Source organism: Psammomys obesus, unplaced genomic scaffold, assembly GCF_907164565.1.
Source record: "Psammomys obesus unplaced genomic scaffold, mPsaObe1.curated_primary_1811, whole genome shotgun sequence".
NCBI lineage: Eukaryota > Metazoa > Chordata > Mammalia > Rodentia > Muridae > Psammomys > Psammomys obesus.
Window position 1 is genome coordinate 8,810,298 of NW_026585609.1, and position 21,314 is coordinate 8,831,611.

General features: G+C 40.9%; 1 protein-coding gene across 5 annotated transcripts; it reads right to left on the reverse strand.

Annotated features, from left to right (window-relative positions):
* Positions 1-2,295: 2,295 nt before the first annotated feature.
* Clec1b (C-type lectin domain family 1 member B) lies at positions 2,296-9,826 on the reverse strand. 5 transcript variants are annotated; one of them, XM_055611779.1, is made up of 7 exons: positions 9,563-9,826; positions 8,189-8,284; positions 6,792-6,917; positions 6,490-6,641; positions 4,811-4,917; positions 4,383-4,443; positions 2,436-2,505 (listed from the first exon to the last, which is right to left on the reverse strand). In XM_055611779.1, exons 1-7 carry the CDS (start codon positions 9,624-9,626, stop codon positions 2,500-2,502), a joined length of 612 nt encoding a protein of 203 aa, XP_055467754.1. In that variant the 5' UTR covers positions 9,627-9,826; the 3' UTR covers positions 2,436-2,499. The 5 variants fall into 5 exon arrangements, with proteins under 5 accessions (XP_055467732.1, XP_055467740.1, XP_055467754.1 ...); XM_055611771.1 differs by lacking the exon at positions 4,383-4,443 and adding an exon at positions 4,612-4,708 and having other exon boundaries at positions 2,439-2,505; XM_055611757.1 differs by lacking the exon at positions 4,383-4,443 and having other exon boundaries at positions 2,296-2,505.
* Positions 9,827-21,314: the final 11,488 nt, after the last annotated feature.

Below are 21,314 nucleotides of genomic sequence, written 5' to 3' on the forward strand. Positions count from 1 at the left end.
TGAAAAGGCAGCGCTCCGGTCATAGAATCTGGGCTGTTCTCATTTCACTATGTGCTTCAGGCGCGAGTACAAAGGGGAAAAGGGGCTTTGTAGATGCAGTCTGACTGGTTTCACCGGCCATGTATGTTTATCTGGGCATTAAATAAGACCCCTCTCAACCCGTGTGTGTGGTAGAAATACATAAAGTTCAGGCAGAGGGTTGATGTTTCGATAGTTTCTGAAACATTTAGTTCCCACTTGGAACTAATTGCAGTTCTGCAAATGAAGGTTCCACACAAGAATCTCAGCCCTGAATCCCCAGCTTCAAAGAAAAAGAGAAAAAAGGCATGACTTCTCATCTTGCACAGCCAAGATCTGGGCATTTAAAATAAAAAAACGCTGAATGAATTCTGTTGCATTTCTGTAGCTCAGAATTCTATTCCCTTATGGACAAGTCTAAAAGAAAGCAAGGTGAAGATTTGCACGTCCACGCTCAGGGCTGTAAAACTAACATTTTTGAGCATCACACAGTTGATGCTCTGATCAATATTTTATATAATTGCATCAAAGATAATCACAGTTCTCTTCTGGATAGGGTAATCCGCCCCATGCATTGGCGAGAAAACAGTGCTCAGGAGACTAAGCCATTTGCCCCAAACCACAGGGGGAGTGAGCGCTAAAGTAATGCTTATGAGAAGGTGCTAAGAACAGACTGCTTACAACAGGGTTCTGAGAAGTGTTTAAAAAGTAGATTTCTGTATCTCTTCAGCCTTCCGAGTTCCACCTAGTGTCATGCCGGCACGTGGTCAGTCTCCACAAAGACCTCAGCTGAGATGAACTGTATTCATGATCCTGCTTTCTCACTAGTTAAACAAAGGAAGCGGTGCGAGGGGCGGGAGCAGGGGAGAAAGTCTGACTTTTTTCTCTTATCCTGTTAGAGGTGCCCGACCACAGACCCTATAAATAACTTCTGGGTTATTCAGCAAACGCCAAACATAGAACTGTCAGGGAAAAGAAGAAACCAGATACAACACTTCTGTTTCTTCTTCTGCCTTCTGGGCACCCTGTGTTGCCAAAAAATATTTTATGGTTTTACAGACCCTGTGAGGTCTCTCTCAAACCCGGTTTCCCTGCGTTGTGCAGGGGGTGACCACTGTTGAGTGTGAAAAGAGGTGAACTGTTGTCTCCCGGAGTCAAGAGCACATAGTGAAGAGCACATAGAATCAGGGACATGCTTGGTGCTAGTCATAGACAACGAACCAATGAAATCCTGGGGACTGTTTCCATACAGTTTCCAGGATAGTTAGTTTTCAGAAGTTTTCTCGTAAGCATACAAATTATACAGATAATTTACTGTTTTTAAAATTTATTTATTTTTTATTCACTTTACATCCTGATTGTATCCCCATCCCTCCTCCTTTCCCAGTCCCACCTTCCCTCTCTCCCTTATACAGATAATTTAAATAATATGGTCTTTGTATAGATACCATAAAATTCTGAAGTTAATTTTTGGCAAGGTATATAAGATAGGTAATATCATCCCATTTTATTTTATTTTAGTATTCTCATATAATTTTATAAAATATATTTTATATATTTTCATGTATTTTGTATTGTTCATATATCTCATATTTTTTTAGTAATTTCATATTCATTTATAGGTATACACACACACACACACACACACACACACACACACACACACACACTTTGGTGTATTTTCCAGCCCCCAAACCATCCTATTTTAAGTATGAGAAAAATGGGAGTTAAACAAAATATAAAATGGCCTCGTTAGCCAGGCACATGTCTTTAATCCCAGCATTTGGAATGCAGAGAAAGATATCTACTATAAATAGTGAGTTCCAGATCAGATAGCATTTCTCTTTCAAAAGTAAATAAATAAACAAACAAATAAATAAATGGAAGATAGGGAAAAGAACTGCTTCATGGTTGCTTTTCAGTTAGGAGGTCATAACATTTAAACTATTGTGCAGATTCCTATCTTTATTATTTCTACCATCCCATGATGTCCTTCTTAACTTAGATATTTTGCACAGTGTTAAGTCCCCTGTGTCCTAATCTAATTTTAATTTTTTTTGTGTGCATATTTGAAGGTGCAGTGGATTACGGCATGCTAAGAAAATTAGGAATGGATGATAAAAAGACAGTTTATGGGAAGTAAAATACTGAAAAGCTGGTGAGCCACTCATGTGCTTTTTTTTTTTTTTTTTTTTTTTAATAGGCAGAAAAAGAATCAGTTATGTGGTCTAAGCATTATACAAAACAACAACAAAATAAGCAGTTTATGGCTGCGGATCTTTTGTCCAGATCTTTTATTATGTGATCAAGCACTCATCTGACATCCTGTCTGTCCTTCTGTTTTAAAGCAGTTGGTCCACTCTTGTTAAGCCAGCCTTCCTCTCACACATTAAATAATGTCTGTCCTCACAGGAAGCTGGATGGATTCTTCTGTTATAAAGATAAGCACAATTCATGTTTTCTCTTGCATTTCCAGAAAGATCAATCCTACAAATGAAAAAAAAAATTAGATTGTACGTTTTTTTTAGAAGTACAAATAGATAAGGAAACACAAGACATGCATGTTTTATTGCTCAAACCAGAGGCTTAGGGTGGATGAAGAAACCATTCTAATCCTTGAGACCCCCCCCCTCTGTCTGTGTCTGCGTGTACAATCTGAACCTGAAAAACTCAGCAGCAATTTGATACAGTGTAAGACAAGGAAGAGGTCAATGCTAAGGACATGGGAGTCCAGAGGGGAAATGCTCATCATGACCAGGCATGCCAAGCAAAGCTTTAGCTACAATTCACTTTGCCAATATTGAATGGAGAGTAGGTCTTACACAAACAGAGAGGAAGTAGGAAGTTCTTATAGAGCCAGCAGCTAGCTGCACAACACAGAAAAACTCTCAGGGGAAAGTAAGGTGACTAAATACTGCAGAGCTGAGAAATAACAGCACCAAGTAATAGATTTAAACCAGACAATTGGAGGGCAATTGTACGCAAGTTTGCCTCTATTCTCTGAATCACTGTTTACAATGAAAGACAAGGAAAATACACTTAATCTGTTTGAAAGAAACCTATAGATACCAACTAATGACTGAAGAGGAGGCAAGACAAGGTTTATTCTGTTTTAAAACCCAAACTTCAATAAGGATAAAATGGTAAGGTGCTCACAGATAAGCAGATGGGAAAATAGCAGGAAGACACAAGTGTGCTGAAATGAAAACAATTTAGTGTGAGCCATTAGAGTTGATTTCACTGAGGAGGCAGCCTTCAACTGGACTTGACCAGCATGGAAAAGTTAGTCACGGAATCTAAAAGGAAAAAGGGAATTTGGCTCCTTGAGAATTTAAGAGAGAACACCTGTTTCCTGAAATATTGTGAGCAAGGCAATAAGGAATGGCTAAGGTTTACAGGAGGTTTGCATGTATTTGTGCGTTCTGGGATTCTATCCAAAGTAAATGTTAAATACCTGTAGGCTTAATTAGTTATTTAAATAGTGATAGTGGTCATAAGTTCTGGACAGAGAGAGTGCAGGATTGCGTAAGATAAACAAAGGGTGTTGAAATTGGTGGTTCAGGGGTCATATTACACACACACACACACACACACACACACACACACACACATACACTAAATAAAATTGAAAATTTAAAAATTAGAGAGAGACAGATCCATACTGAATGAGATAACTCTTCGTTGAAGGCTGCTCTGATGTGTGTTACTGGCCCTCAGGATCTGGTTACACCTATCTCTGTTTTGTAAACCTGCCTAAGATATATCTGATTGGTTGATTAAACAGCTTATACCTGGCCAGGGCAGAATGGGATAGGTGTGGTTAAGGTTCCTACGCTTTAGGGGTTCAAGAGTGGATCATGGCAAACAGATGGACGGGGCAAGAAAGGAGGAGGACTCCAGGATGGGTTCGCCTGGGGAAAATGCCCCATGGGCTGAGGAAGGACTCCAGTAATGATGTGAAAAGGCCCAGATGGAGACTGGGATTATACAAGTACCATGGGATTATGGATGAAAGGTAGCCCAACTGAGGAGGATTAAGGTGGATGGCATTGGATGGGAACTGGGAGATGGAGATGGATGATGAGGTTATCGAGACACTGTAAGTGAAATATCTGCCCAGTACAAGGTAAATAAGGCAATTATAAATCTAACAGGTATCTGTGTCTCATTATTTGTGATAGCAGGTTAAAGAGTACCACTGTGAGAATCTTAGGGCAAATAATAAATAATATGTAGCCAAGAACCTTCCCATCGATTACTTATACAGCAACTGTTAATGAGATGAGGCCATTTGCCCACAATGACATCGGAAGTGTGGAGCCTCATTGTACAGCATTAGAACTGTCTCGTGATCTACAACATACCTGATTGGTGGAGACGCACAGGACAAAAAGATACTGAAAGTAACCCCGACGGTAGTCACTTCTACCTTAAAATAACAAAAGGGTTAAGTTCAAAGCACACAGAATCAGCTCAGGTTATACACACACATACACACAGTGAGAGAGAGATTGAGAGAGAAAGAGGCTGAGAGAGAGATTAGTCAGAAACGAACGGGGGAAATATCAATAATAAAAATGAATCATTACTTACATAAGAGGGTGGGAGGGAGGAGAGAGCAGAACTGCCTGTGAGTGCTCGCTCCTTAGGAAGAAGGTACACAGGACTGACAGCTACAACCCACATTAGGCTAGAGAGACATTTCAACTTTCAGGCAACTTGTATTCAACAAGAAAAGACGTGGGCGTCAAAGCTTTGAGTAATGTCTTTTGGCTGAGCTTCAGACACTTACATATTCTTGTTAAAAACTGAGCTATCTTCCCACATCCAGTCCTTCCTAGAGTTCTGGCGTGACAATCCAATCCAACGGACTGAAGTAGTTCTGTCTGTGATGTAGTCCTGTTAAAAACATATATTCACACAACAGTAAGTGTCTCCACAGCACCGTGGGATGACAGAGACACAATTTCACGATAAAGCCTCAAGCAAACAACTGGGATTACCTGTTATTATCTGTGTCACTAATGGGCTGTTTCTTGTCTAAGATTTCGTTAATTTGAGTTGCTTTGAGATGTTGAAAAGTGGATAGAGTGCATGAGAAATTGTATTAAGCAGTAATATTCTCATATTTCTAGGGTGTTTATAATGTATGTTTGTATTTCCTTCCATTTGAAGATCTGAGTCCCAGCGAGACTTCTAAATACGATTTAAGTGGGGTGAATGCAGCAGCTACAGGTGGCAAGAAGAAATATGTTGTCGATGAGCTCTGCAATCCCCAATATTAAGATCTTGGATTTAATTGACTATCTTATACTTGGAAAATGTTAATTTGTTTGAGTTGGAGAGTTTGAGAGTCTTTTTCAAAGGAGTTAGTAAATAACATGCTTCTATGGGGCTCCCTTTCTACACTGTCTACTTTTAGATAGATTCTCGCTGTGTAGCCCAGGCTGGCCTCAAACGTGTGATCCTAGCCTCAGCTATGACTACATAGGCACGCACCACTGCATCTGGCTCTGACTTACTGTTTCCTAACTGGTTATAATTTATTTTTTATTTAAAGTTAGGGTCTTTCGTTTTGATTGAGTACATAGATTCATGACTCGGAGTGGTTCTGTGTAGACTATTAGATGAATGAACAATCTCTTGGAAAGAGAAGTGAAAGGAAGTTATGTGTTCATTATGCCCTCATGCACCCCAGAAGAGCACATAAGAATCCACTCTTAGAAAGCATCAACAACAACAATTGGTGCGAGCTTGTGGACAGGCCTGTGACACTCAGAACACTCCCTGAAGTGTGAGCCAGCCACCACCTTTCCATTAATTCATTAACCGCTGGTCTTTTCTTTAAAACATAGCCACACAAACATGTATCTACACTGTACAGAGACGCCTCTCTGTGGGATGTGATAGAAAAATCCAACCAATATTTAACTTTAATTTCTTCTTTAAAAAATGATATCACTTCTTCGTTATGTTACAGACATTTCCAGGTGGTGCTGGCCTGGAGTGATGAGGGGAAGGGCATGCTTCATGTCTCCAGCTGATCTCTCAATGGAGTTGATATGCTTGGACATTCTCCTGTTTCAACTGAGTACATTTATTTGATTAATTTAATCTTCAAAGTCCTCTGTGGACCTGGGCTTGCAGCAAGAGGCGGCCAGTCATGCAAACTAGAGTAAGTGTGATGGGGGCATCCCAGGCTGATGCGTCCTGTCTGACCCAACATCCACTTCCTGTTAGCGTGGTACACACAAGTCCAATCCTACTAAGAAAACATTCTTAGAGATGTTTTGGAATATGACTGGATTGAATATTTAAGCTCTGTAGGGGCTTAAATATTCCCAAATTTCTCAGGGGACCACAAAGTGCAAGCCATTAAGAAACACATGAGAAAAAAAAAAAAGGCTCAGTGTCTCCTTTGAGATCTTTCTCCCTGGAGTCCCCAAATGCTTCACAAGGGAGCCTCCTTACCATGGTGCTCTGGCTGGCGGTCTTCACAAGTGTTGCGTTCTGCTGGGCGCAGTACTGCTTGCTCTCTTCCCACGTCAGGTTACGTCGGAAGAACCCATAGCAACTATCTCCATGGTATCTCCAGTTGGTGGCGCAGGGGCTGCACTTGTGCTCTGAAGGGGAGGAACACCGAGTGTGGGGCTCTCAAAAGCTGGCCAAAGCTTTCCCTACGTGGGCAGCGTTCCTGCTCTGGTGCGCCTCCCTCTAGTTATCACGACTGACGTGAAGGGCTTGGAAGGATGAGGTTTCCAAGCCAGGCTTACCGAAACTGCTCTTTGTCTTGAACTCTGCGTGTTTAATCAACTCTTGGCAAAATTTCTTGGCCAGTTGTTGCAGAGTGGCTGAGAGATTTTCCTTTTCGGCTAACAGGTACTTTTGCTGTGTGACCGCTAGATGGAGGGATGAGGTAGATTACACCTGGGTCTCAAGGTCAGAAAGATGATGGTGGGATTCTTCGCTGAGCTTAAACGCAATGAATACTGAACAGGGAGCTATAAAGGGTTGCATTAAAGAACATGTGAATCAACTGGCGATGGGAAAGTCCCGAGATGAAAGACAGACCAGGGCAGCTGTTGGGATAGTTCTTGGACAGGTTTCTAAGCAGGCTTTACAGAGATGAGGCAACGCAGGGTTTTGATTCTGTTCTACGCCTAATGCCATCTAAAAATGCACATTCAGATAACCGATCTAACTGTATAGAGCAGGGCTCTTCATGACCCCTCAGGTCGAAGGACCCCTTCACAGTGATAGCCCAGTAGATAGCCTGCATATCAGACATTTGCATTACAATTTATAACAATATAAAAATTACACTTACGAAGTAGCAACAAAAGTAACTTTATGGTTGGGTGTGACCCCAACCATAAACCACCACAGCCATGAAGAACTGTACTAAAGAGACGCAGCATTCGGAAAGTTAAGAAACACTAGTATAGAAGGTCATTGAGAGGCACAGACTTTCAGTCTGGTTAATTTTGCTGCATGGTTTCTTATTCGCAAGTTCCTTTTACAACATTTTAAATTAAAAAAAATATAGTATCCTAACTAAAACATGAAAAAGTGCATATTATATTTTATAGTGTTTAAAGTGCTTTTGTGTCCATGTGAATGTAGTATAAGAAGTGAAGGCTTCTAAAATATGTTAAAAGCAGGAAAATAAATTACCAACACAAAATTATGACGTGACCTCACAAAGTCTGATGGTTAGATATTCATGAACAGAAAACCAATGTGTCAGAAAACAAAATGGGATGAAAGAGATTTTAAGTATAGAGACTAGAACAAACAAGAGTTCACACAGAAAGACATAGGCTTTATTTATGAAATTAGGAAAGTTGGAGATTGCCTGGGCCTCAGATTAAGCACAGCAGAGATGGAGAAAGAAAGATAGCTTGGATCCATAGCTAGGAGGATCTTAAATGCCAGCAAAACTTTCTGAAGGTAATTTTAACTAGGGAAATTTTAAAAGTAATTCAAATCAGCCTGGGGTACTCTCCCAACTGCACTTTGCTTTGCTGAGGTTCTATCAGCAGCCGCGCCCAGGACAATCGGAGTCGGTGACAGCTGTGCAGAGACAGTTAGGAAGTGTCATATAATATACCAGAAATGCTCGGGTGTTGCTTTCCTACAATCAAAACCCTGGCAAGAAGCCAATACTTACACATGATCCCCAGCGCCACGAGCCCGACCACCAGCCCCAGGGATGAGATCAGCAGAACTAAAGCCATCACACGCCACCAAGAAGGGGTAGGATCACCTGTGGAAGTGAGTGCACTAAAGATGCAGAAGAGGAGGCCGTCAGGCCACCCTGCTTCTGCCTCTCCAGGTTTTCCGAGTGTCGTAAACAGCATTGCAAGCTCTGTACAAGAGAGCAAACTTACATACCCATCTTCAGACATGGAGGCAGGAGGATCAGGAGTTCAAAACCAGCCTTAGCTACAGAGCAAATTCAGTACCAGTCTAGGCTACGTGAGATCCTGTCTCAAACCCCAACAAAACTAGGGCTAGTGAGATGGCTTAGCAAGTAAAATACTAACCACATAACCCAACGTCTGAAAACCGTCCTGTGACCTCCACCAAGGGATCATGGCACATTTACACCTGGTAGCACATACACGCGCACACACACAGATAGATAGAGACAGAGAGAGAGAGAGAGACAAAGACAGAGACACACAGAGAGAGACAGAGAGAGTTAAAAGCAACAACAATCAGTATTGGTGGAGATCTTGCCTGCATTCCCTTGGTGACCACCCTCAGTGAGAATGGCCCACTTTATACCATTCATCCATCTCCATTTCCGATAGCATATTTTCTGTCCATTCTAAAATATAACTGGCTGCCAACGCCACATGTATTTGGGGTTTTTTGTTGTTGTTGATGTTTCTTTTTTTTTTTTTTTTCTTTTTGCTTCAATGTTCACATCAATAATTCCCTTCAGAGGCAACAAGTGAAGAATTACCTCTTTGGGTGGCCAGAAATTTGATGTTTTTAAACAGGTTAAGAAAATATTTTGTTTTTTATTATATAAATGTTTACTTATAAAATGTTTACACTTGGACAACACTATGACCCATTGATTTTTATATCATCTTAATCAGAAAAGAAAGATTTCAGATTACAAAACACTTCCCTTCAGAAAATTTAAAAGCAAAACAAAACAACACAAAACTCATTTTTCTCTAAGCGAGTCATGCAAGAGATTCATTCAGTGACTGCAATTCCTATCATATAAATGGCCAATGGAATTTGTCAGACATTTTAATTTTCAAACTGTCCTTCCCTTAGTCCCAATATCTTCTCAGCCCCCAGCATTACATTCTAACAGACTTAGTACAATGTTCCCTCTTCTGTCTTTACTATCTGTATTCTAGCTATGTCTGTAGAAGCCTCTGTAAGCCACACTTGCATGCTTCAGAGGAAGAATATCATCCAGGAAAACACAAACCAATGTAAGCACCCTGTCACTAGGAAAGAGACAGAGTCGGAGCGACCTGTTTCACTAATGTCCAAATTGCTGACTGAGCCCTCTTACCTGAGCTGAGAGCTGGTTTTCGGGGCTTGATGTTTAAGGTGATATACCCATCTTCATCCTGCATGGCTCCCCTTGAGCTGCAAGAGAGCTCCGAGCTCAGTGACTTCTGCAGAACTCACCCCGTTGTCCACTCTTATCATTCCAGTGCCTGCCACGTGGGAGCCTGCTCTCCCGGTGGTGTGGAGCCCATGTGCATTGGGACACTTGGGTCTTGTTTTCTTTTGTCTTGTTTTTCCAGGAAACCCTTTCATGGAGGTTCAGAGATACGTGGACTTGAACCTAAAAACAAAAATAATAATAACTTGTGGTGAAAGAGTAGATGCGGGGCTCGTTTCCTGCTTTCTTATCTTCAACTCTGAGAAAAGGGATGTTCCATCCTGAATATCCTGTCAAAGAACAAAAGTTCTTGCTTCGTCTTAACCCCAGGAAAGCTCAAAACATATCACGTAAGTGAACTGATTCCTTATGCAAACTCATGAAAACACCAGTAGATTTTTAGCATATACTCTCACTTTAAATCTAATGTCATTTGATTAGATCTGACACAAAATAGATGCTTATAATCCTACATCAGAATGGCCCACTCCGCATTATGATCTAAAAGTCACTCAAGTTTTAACATCAAATATAAGTCATTTTCTTTTTTGAAAAATTGAGGGCTGCACACGAGACAGACCTCAGACTGCTTAGTCCTAGACACTGAAGGAAAAAAAAAATCAAGTAACTTCAGAACTTGTGACAGTATATTTTTCTTAGATATCTGTATTTTAAAATGAGTTTCATGGATTAAAAAAAAAAACCACCTAAATTTCAATTACAGTCTTTAATTTTGAATGTGGTTTTGCTCATCAAAAGAACTATTTACAGAAGGGGTGACGCTGGTTTCGTTTCAATCACAAAGTAACAAGTAACCCATTATTCAACTCTAAAGAAATGGGCTTTACATTGGCTTACACTGACATGAGCTACCACTACCGGAGGCAGAGCTTGGCTAGCCTTGACCAGGTGGTTATTATAAGAATATTGGTGTGGATGTTACCTGTCTTGTCATTAAGGTGGAATTTATGTAATTCTATAGCAGGAATTTCTGCTAAACCTCCATGGCCAGTACAGAGCCTGGCACTTGGCATTTATCTTAGGAATGGTCATATCTCTTCTGGTTTGTTAAGAGAATCCAGTCTCCATGTTTCAGCTTGGGAACATCCAGGGCCTGGTGGCAGGTTGTTGTTTGCCTGTGATCCCTTTGGTGTCTTCCACATGACTTTATTTTATTTTCTCCTTTATCTTTACTTCAATCTGAGTTCTTTGCAATTTACTGAAAGGATTCTGCAGTTTGAAATGCCTTTCCCTCATACCCCAAATGATTTCACAAAGTCAGCAGACTACTCACCCATGGCTGCTGTTGTTTGCATAGCTCCTATGTCAGCCTAACACTCTTGTTCTTCCTGGCAGAGGGTGATAACTCCGTTTTCCAGCAAAGTCTAGGATCAGTTTGACCTCTTCCTTCCGTTACCCATATCTACTTACAAACTGAGTTCAAGTGGGCTTTCTTCCTCTACTGCCTTATTTCAGTGTTTTGTTTACTTAATTATATATAGAAACAATACAATGTAATTGGATTAATAATTTAATTTCAACTTAATGGAGAGAAAAAGGTGTGTAGAGCTAACACTTCCTCGGGAAAGTTTCACTTCACTTTCTTAGAAAGAAAATTAATACCATTAGCAAATTTAATCAGGTGAATTTAATTGAATAGGGACTGTGAGCTCCAAGGTCATAGAGAAAATGTTTTCTTATAAATTAATGTAAGGCTTCAGAAGTAATTAAACCATTCTGGGGTTTTTGTTTTTCTATATGAAGTTAAGAATTGTTCTTTCAAGATCTGTAAAGAATCGTGTTGGTAATTTGATGGGAGTTGCATTGAATCTGTAGATTGCTTTTGGTAGGATGGCCATTTTTCCTATGTTAGTCCTACCGATCCATGATCATTGGACATCTTTCCGTCTCCTGATATCTTCTTCAATTTCTTTCTTCAGAGACTTGACGTTCTTGTTACACAGGTCTTTCACTTGCTCGGTTAGAATTACAGCACAGCAAGACACTATATATAATTTGTGGCTATTGTAAAGGGTGTTTCTTCCCTAATTTCTTTCTCAGCTCATCTGTCTTTTGTGTATAACAGGGCTATTGTTTTTTTTTTGTTTGTTTTTTTGTTTGTTTGTTTTGTTAGTTTTTTTATTTAGCCACCAAGAGTTTCATCCAGCTATAGAAATGTAGAATTTTGGGGGTCACTTATGTATACTATCATATCATTTAAAAACAGCAATACTTTGGGTTTTCCTTTCCAATTTGTATCCTCTTGATCTCCTGTAGCTGTCTTATTGCTTTAGCTAGGACTTCAAGTACTATATTGAAGCGATATGGAGAGAGGGGAAAGCCTTGTCTTGTCTCTGATCTCAGTGCAATTGCTTTAAATATCTTTTTGTTTGGTTGGATGTTGGCTATAGGCTTGCTGTACATTGCCTTCATTGTGATTAGGTATGTGCCTTGTAGCTCTGATCTCTTGAAGACTTTTTAACATGAATGGGTATTGGATTCTTTCCAATGCTATTTTGGCATCTAATGAGATGATCATGTAGTGTTTTTTTTTTTTTCTTTCAGTTTGAATGGTGGATTACATTGATGGATTTCTGTATACTGAACCACACCTGCATGCCTGGGATGAGGACTATTTGGTCATGGTAGATGATGTTTTTAATATGTTCTTGGATTCAGTTTGTGAGTGTTTTATCAAATATTTTTATATCAATGTTCAAAAAGGAAATTGGTCTGGCTCTTTCTCAGAAAATTAGAAATAGTTCTACATCAAGACACAGCTATACCACTACTGGGCATATACCCAAACGATGCTCAACCATACCGAAAGGACATTTGCTCAACTATGTTCATAGCAGCTGTATTTATAATAGCCAGAAACTTAAAACAACCTAGATGCCCCTCAACTGAAGAATGAGTAAAGAAAATATAGTACATTTACACAACGGAGTACTACTCAGCTATTAAAAACAAAGAAATCATGAAATTTGAAGGCAAATGGATGGAACTAGAAAGGATAATCCTGAGTGAGATAACCCAAACTCAGAAAGACACACATGGCATGGACTCACTTATAAGCAGAAATTAGCCATATATTATAGGGCGGCCGCACCATTATTCAGACCTGAAGAAGCTAAGTAAAAAGAAGGGCCCAGAGGAGGCCTTCCTTGAATCACCTCAGATGGGAAAACTGAATAGACAGTAGACGTAGATGAAGAGGGGGAACTTGGTAGGAGAGGATGTGGGGAGAGAAAAGAGTGAATAGGATCAGATGTGGGTGGAGTGGGGAGGGGAGGTGTGAATGCTTGGAGAGAAAAGGAAAACTGAAAGTGGGAACAACTCTGAAACAAGCTGGAAACCTCAACAGGGTAGGTTCCAGGGAGGATGTGGGGATGACTCTATCTGAGCTTCCAAGTAGATGGAGACTGAGGAGGCCACCTTCTAGCCAGGCAGGACTTATAGTGGTGGGAGGAACACACCAATCCACCTATGAAACTTTTAGCCCAAAATTTACCCTGCCTACAAGATGTTCAGGGATAAAGGTATATCAGAGACTGAAGTAATATCCAACCAATGCCTGACCCAAACCTGAGACCCACCTCATGGGAGAGAGCCAACCTCTGACACCATTAATGATACTCTGCTATGTTTACAGACAGGAACCTAGCATAACAGTCCTCTGAGAGGCCTCACCCATCAGCTAATCAATCAGATGCTGAGACACACAGCCAAGCATTAAGCAGGGCTTGGGGAGTCCTGTGGAAGAATAGGCAGAGAGAGTGGAATAGAAGAACCTGGAGAGGACAAGAACGTCACAAGAAAACCAACAGAGTCAACTAACCTAGGCCCATGGGAGCTTATAGAGATGGAAGCACCAACCAAAGAGCATGCATGGACTGGACCTAGGCCCCCCTACACATATGTAATCAATGGGCAGTTTGATCTTCATGTGGGTCCCATAGTATGCTGAATGCATGCTGTCAAGGACATGGACTCTGTTTCCTGCTTTATGATCACTTCCTCCTAATGGGGCTGCCTTGTCTGGCCTCAAAACATGAGGACAAGCTCAGTCCTGATGCAACTTTAGGTTCTGTCACAGGTTGGAGGGGAGGATCTGATTTACTGAGGAGAAGGGGAGGGAGGATGGAGAAGAAGGTGGAAGACTGGGATGGAGAGGAAAGGAAGGAAGGAAGGGCTGGCAATGGGGATGTAAAGTGAATATATAAATTAAAAATAAAATTTAAAAAGTAATTAAACATAATCATTACCTTGCTTTGTTTAAGTTTCCAGACTTTCTGAGTCTTGGGCAGCTGGATTAACTCTTAAAGAGTCCTGTTTATTCTTGTAAACCACCAAGAGGCAAGGCACACTTTACTCTACGGTCATGGAATCATTTAGCATTAGAAGAGGATACATCTGTGGTGGGTAGTCTGGGGCCTCAGAGCATAGGATAATACCCCTTCCGATAGCTGGGGCTAAAGTATTTCTCTTGTTTCTTTCTTCTTTCTCATTGTAATTTGTCACTGCTGTTTGGTTCCTCAGTTACTCCAGCTAAAACCTCTTCTCTCTAGATTTATAGTCGTGTGTGTGTGTGTGTGTGTGTGTGTGTGTGTGTGTGTAGCCTTTATGTGTATTCTATCTTCCAGGCATAGCATTTGGTGTTGTGATCATACAACACAAATATGAGGGACTGGAGGGTCAAAAATTCTCCAATAGCATTTAACCTTAATTTTACTCTATTACATATACTATGAATGTAAGCTAAGCTGTGCTAAAAAAAATAAATAAATAAAACCAAGAAGTGCAGATAAAAGAGATTAACCAAACTTTTCTTCTTTCTTTTTCAAAGTTCAGGGTATGATTAGACATTTCTTAACCACATTACAAAACCTCTGTTTATATGGCTTATTTCCACTTGCATATTTATTTCTTTTTCATTAAAAAAGGCAACAAAAACAAAACAACCAAACCAAACCAAACCAAAACAACCAAGCCAAGTGAAACCAAACCATACCAAAATTTTGCCTTCAGTGTTTCCTTTTGAGACAAGTTGAAATAAAAACTCACCTATTTTCATAATGTAAGAAACACAGTTATAAGGATTGTGTTTATTTTCAGTCATATAGCCAATCCGTATCTCCAGAACGATATGCTCTAGAGGATGATATGCAACTCTGTCAATAGTTGTTAATAAGTAAATTATATATTTTTTAAGAATTGGGGGCTTTTCTATTGTCACATTTCATTCAAAAAGCAGCAGCATCTTTCCAGGTTTTAAATTCTTTTAACTCATTAAGATGTCCTTCAGCATTTTAGTCAGGGTCCTCTCTCTTGATTAGTTTCTTTAGATGTACAGATTTTAGTAGGTTTATCCTATATTACATGTCTATATGAGTGAGTATATACCATGGGTGTCTTTCTGCTTCTGGGACAGCTCACTCAGGATGATCCTTTCTAGGTCCCACCATTTACCTGCAAATTTCATGATTTCCTTATTTTTCATTGCTGAGTAATATTCCATTGTGTAGATGTACCACAATTTCTGCATCCATTCTTCAGATGAGTGGCATCTGGGCTGTTTCCAGCTTCTGGCTATTACAAATAAAGCTGCTACAAATATGGTTGAGCAAACGACCTACTAAAATCTGTACATCTAAAGAAACTAATCAAGAGAGAGGACCCTGACTGAAATGCTCAATCCCCATCCCAAAAAGCAAAGAGGAAGGACATCAGAAGAAGAAAAAAACAGGAAACAATCTAGAAACCTGCTACAGAGGGCCTCTGAAAGGCTCTGCCCTGCAGACTATCAAAGCAGATGCTGAGACTTAGGGCCAACTGTTGGGCAGAGTGCATGGAATCTTATGAAAGTGGAAAATAGTAAGATCTGGAGAGGACAGGCACTCCACAAGGAGAGCAACAGAACTAGAAATTTGAACACAGGGGTCTTCCCAGAGACTCATGCTCCAACCAAGTAGCATGCATGGAGATAACCTAGAACCCCTGCACAGATGTAGCCCATGGCAGTTTAGTGTCCAAGTGGGTTCCATAGTAATAGGAAGAGGGACTGCCTCTGACATAATATGATTGGCCTGCTCTTTGATCACCTCCCCCTGAGGGGGGAGCAGCCTTACCAGGCCACAGAAGATGACAATACAGCCACTCCTGATGTGATCTGATAGACTAAGATCAGAAGGAAGGAGAGGAGGACCTCCCCTATCAGTGGACTTGGGGAGGGGCATGCGTGAATAAGGGGAAGGGAGGGTGGGATTGGGAGGGGAGGGAGGGGCTTCTGGGGGAATATAAAGTGAATAAAGTGTAATTAATAAAAAAAAAAAAAGACGTCCTTCAGGTTTCACTGCTGTCCAGACCTGTGTTTATGGAAGAAGAGGTAGCAGAGCCCCAATTCTCTGTGACAGGGTATGGATATGAAAGGAAGGTGTAGTGGAACAACCTTGTGGAGGAGACTCACCAAGACACAGTAGCGGCATGGGGCTGTGGGAAGGAGAAAGACAATAAATTAGGATGTGTTGGCCACTGTGGACACTACTACATTGTCTTCAAATGAAAATAAAATGAGGGTTTTGCAGCTGATGATCAGGTGTTTTCACTGCCAAGTTAAAGGCCTTTCTTTCCCTGGTGCATTCCCATCCACCATCGTCTCCAGCCCCACTCCCTATCCCTCACCCCTCAGGCTGCAGCACTAAAATTGCCGGCCCACCTTTGTGTTTTGAACTTTGTGCACACACATGAAAATGTTGCTTATCTTGGGGAAATGACAGGATTTCCTGTGTGGGAAACAAAGCATAATTAACAGTCATTCCTTCGTTTTCAGGAACCTTAAACATGGGGACTTTTAAAAAAGTGAGTGTTGTATTAAAAAGTTGCTGAATTTATACTAATTATCAGGCCACTGGGACAGAGCACTTGGTTACCTACACAGAGAAATGAAGAAAGTGCAGTCACCACCTTCCCTGGCACATGCCTAAAAATACTATGTATAGTGTCAGCTGGCAATCAAATGGGGGTGAACAATAATTCTAAAGAAAGGGAAAAATCACAAAGTGTAGAAAGAAACGGAGAGCAATTAATTATCAGCCAAAGAAACATCTGGATAAAGATTTGAGAAGTTGAGTAAGTACGGTGTAGTTGAATAAAAAGTCCATGGCCAAGCCTGCTTTGGGTGGCGCTCCGTGCCAGACTGTACTGAGAGTCAAAGCGCTAAGTCTGCCTTGCAGAGATGATTAGCCAATGCGTTATCCAAACCTGCATTTATTCATCAGTGTGAATGTCCTGTTTTCTGGGGTCGAATGGAAGGCGCAGGTTGTGTGTGAAGGGCGATTGGTGAGCACGCTGATAGACCAGGAGAGGAAGCAGAGAGCATTTCCAGCCTCATCACGTTGTTGTGAAGAGGGCTGGGGAGGTGGTTCAGTGGGTAAAGTCCCTGCTGCCCAGACGTGAGGACCTGTGTTTGATCTCCACTTAAAAACCAGGAACTGTGTGTGTGTGTGGGGGGGGGGGGTGATAGCTGCTTCTATAGGTTTTCATCAGTTATCTTTGCTGAGATATTACATGTATGCAATTTTTACTAATAAGAAAATTATTCAGGCTTGAGAGTGAACGCCTGGGATTTCATGACTGTAGAGTGAGACAGAAGGACGATAAGTTTTCAGGCTGTCTGGACTACACACTGAGATCTTCTTTCAAGCAAAAACAAAATGCACAGAGTTGATTACAGCATAAGTAACTCTGAGTCAGGATTCATGAGTATACCTTGAGAATCAGGTTTCTGACGACAGTCAGGTTTCTAACTAAATTCCATCCTATATCTCCATCCTCTGTCTCCTCCTGGTGGCCATTTTGACTTCTTTCTGATTTTATTTTTCTGTGCTTCCTTTGGGTCTTTGGCACGGTTAGCTGGCTTTGATGTGTTGTTTTCCTTATGTAATTCTGAATTCTTGTGGACACTGTCCAAGCACTAGCTACTCTAGTCTGTTCCCCAGCAGCCTTCTCTGCCGTAGAGTCAACAGAGTGTGGGAATAGAACGACGGCTGAAGAACACAGAGAGGGTGTCACTTCCCACCACAAAAGCTCAGCATTTATTTTAACGCAAATCAGCTTCTAATATTCACCCAGGTTCTGTTGATTTACGCATTGAGTAGGACCTCATGATTGATCGAATTTATATAAAAGAAGCAAGACAAGTCAAAGGTGACTCCAAGTTGTTCGGGGGTTTGTGGCAGAGTTTTAATGTGTGTTGTGTATGTCTCTGTGTGTGTGTGCAGGTGCCTACGGAGTCTCTAAGAGGGTGTCAGATCTCCTTGGAATGGAATTGCAGGTAACTGCCACACAACATGGATTTGAAAAACAAACCAGGTCCTCTCGAAGAGCAGCAAGTGCTCTTAATCACGGAGCCATCTTTCTGGCCCTGTGGCAGAATTTTTAAATTTTTTAAAATTTGTTTTTGTTTTTGCTTTTTTACCATTCATTCATTTATTTAATTATTTTTTAATTATTTATTTATTTATTCATAAAACAGGGTTTCTTTGTGTAGCCATGGCTGTCTTGGAACTAGCTCTGTAGACCAGACTGTCATCAGACTCAGAGAGATCTGCCTGCCGTTGCCTCCTGAGTAAAACCCACCACTGCCCAGCCCATCTAACACATGTATATCATATATTCAAATCATCCAGACTCCTACATTTTATTATCTCTCTCTTCCCCCTTTTTAACCTTAAAATCCTCCTCACAGATACCCTTTCCATATTCATGTCTCTTTGTTTCATTTTTTGACCCACCTTGTTCCACCAGGGCCAGTCATACGACCTTGGGCATTTTAGCTGAGGCTCTGTAGGCACAGAGTTCTTATTTATTGAGATGAAGAAACACACTGGGGAGGGATATTCATTGTTGAGAAATTAAGTTTGAAATATTTTTTTTAGGAATTAAATGTGTTTTCTTATATAAAGTACCGCAATATTTTTTGAAACTGCTCATTTTGTTTTATAAAGTGGTTACAGTGCATAAAATATTTTGTTTTTTTAATTAAATTTTAATTTTTTATATTAGTTACAATTTATTTACTTTGTATCCCAGCTGTAACCCCCTCTCTCATTCCCTCCCAATCCCGCCCTCCCTCGCTCATCTCCTCCCTGCCCCTCTCTAAGTTCACCGATAGGGGAGGTCCTCCTCCCCTTCCATCTGACCATAGCTTATCAGGTCTCTTCAGGACTGGCTGCATTGTTTCCCTCTGTGACCAGGTATGGCTGAACCCCCTAAAGGGGAGGTGATCAAAGAGCCCGCCACTGAGTTCATATCAGAGACAGTCTAAGTTTGAAATGTTAATATATCTAACCACCCTGGAGATAGGCACCAGGACAAGGTCAATGGCTGATGGAGATAGGAAAGAAGAAATGGCCAATGGCTGATTGGAGATAAGCACCGGGATATAATCAATAACTGGATGGAGACAGGCACCAGGACACGGTCAGTGACTGGATGTTCTATCCCTCATCATTGGTCTAAAGTTCATCTAAGAGTGTGTGTAACAAAGAGGGCCAAGAGGTGAACGCTGGCACGTAACACTTCAAAGCCAATCAAAGATGTGTCTTAATTTTCTTCCTACTGCTGTGATAAAATACTCTGAGAAAAAGCAACTTAGATTACAAAGGGTTTAGTTTGGATTTCAGTCTCAGAGGAATAGAATCCATTATGGTGGGAAGACAGAAACAGGCAGAATGTTGGGAATGAGCCAAAGAAACTTATCATCCGTATTATCATTTCAATTTTCAGATTCCATGTAATAGGGAGAAACTAAGTTCAAGGTCCCAGACCCTAGGTGAACTGGAGGTTTCCCAATACGTGAACAGCTTCTGTTGTAAAGAAACAGTTGTCTTAGTCCAGACACCTCAAGAACAACTTTTCCATCTTGCTGGCAGGTCAAACATGTTCATGTTCCCAGGCCCAGGGAGATACTTTTATCCTTATTTATGGAAACTCCCTTGTTCATTCCCTTATGTCAAAATATGATGGGACAATGCTACAGCCCACCCTGCTTCCCCTTGCTTTATGGTTTTCACCCTTTAAATACAATGGAGTCTCCCCTCGGGGGACACAGTTCAGATGCCAAACTGGCTGCCTCCCTCAGCTCAGAAAATAAAGCTTTCATTTTAAGCTTCTGTATCTGAACTGTGTTGGCATACTTATTAAATATTGTTTTATTTACATTTTTATATTCCTTTCTCCCTACTCCACCCCAATCCCTTTCAACTCCCAACATCAGATAAAAGAAAAGGTTAGTGGGAGAAAGGGTGCAGTTCTCTTAGTTGTCCTGCTGGTTAGGATAATCGGTTCCTTGGAGCCAGTCAATTCCTTGTTTCAGAAGATCTTCAACTTCTTGTATCACTGCAACAACAGCAAGAGGAGCCGCAGGGGGGAAGCAGCAGCCGCCTCGTTCTTTCTAGGAGCTCCTCCACTCATTCTGGGCTCTGGCATTTATTCTCTCTCCAGAGTCCGCACAATTAAACTATCTGCAGCTGGCAAAGAGCGCCTCTCAGCGCCCACACGAGGCAAATAGTCTGCTTCTGTGGACCGTCTGAATCAGTCCCACACCCCACACCCGAGATTAAGATACAAGTGAGTTTTTTTCAGCTTCCACCCTGAACACAGCAAGCGTTAGAGAAATGATGAGGTAGTATGTGGAAGATACAGATGAGATTTGTTTTTGTTTTGGAGATAAAAGCTACTGTGCCATATGTACCGAATAACTAGTAGATATGAATTCTTAAAAACTAGAAAATATTAGTGATCACTTAGAGAGAAAACTTACACATTTAAGATCTTTAAATAGCTTGACAGATGAGGCATGATTTAAAGCACATATTGTCATGGATAAGAGCTGGTGTGATTTAACCGTTGTGGGAAGGGGTCCAGCTTATGAGCAGGTGCAGATGCTTTGGTGTATTTGGCACAACAGGCGCAACACTCTTCTGGGTTTTCTAGGATAATAGCAAAGTAGATTAGCAGTGAAATTCAAGGAGAAAGAAAGTAAGTTTGATAATTAAGAAATAGAAGTAGTGAATAAGTTTCTTAGCAAAGATATCACTGAGTAATAAAAGTTTTGAAAATTCTGATTCTAAAATCAGTAGTTAATGTGGTCACCTTTAGCCACCATTATGCAAGAAGGGTGCAGAGAGAAGGGGGTTGAAGGCATGTTGCTCATCTGGGTGCTGATGATGAAGAAGAAAATAAGAAAATGTATAAGAAAATGGTTACTTCCGTCATGGTCTAAGCAAAATTAAGTAGACAGTGAGAATAAACAGTGCTGACAATAAAAAAGGTAGCAGGGTCATGAACTTGATATCCCAACAGACATCAAATCTTATGGCCATCAAATCACCACTGGAGTGAGATGGAGCGATAGGAGTTGAGGATCAGACAACACTGGTCGACGTAGATATAAAGGGTAACTTTCTAGTGGGTGGCTGATTGGTGGCTATGGATGAAGTTACAGGAGATGAGACCCAGTGTATCGATTTAGCAACTCCACAGACACTGAAACCGTTGAGTGACATGAAAGGAGCAAGGCCAACAGGAGATTTAAGGCATCTGGCAAGGTAATAAGGAGAACATGGGATATAGCTCAGCAGAATAGCTGCTC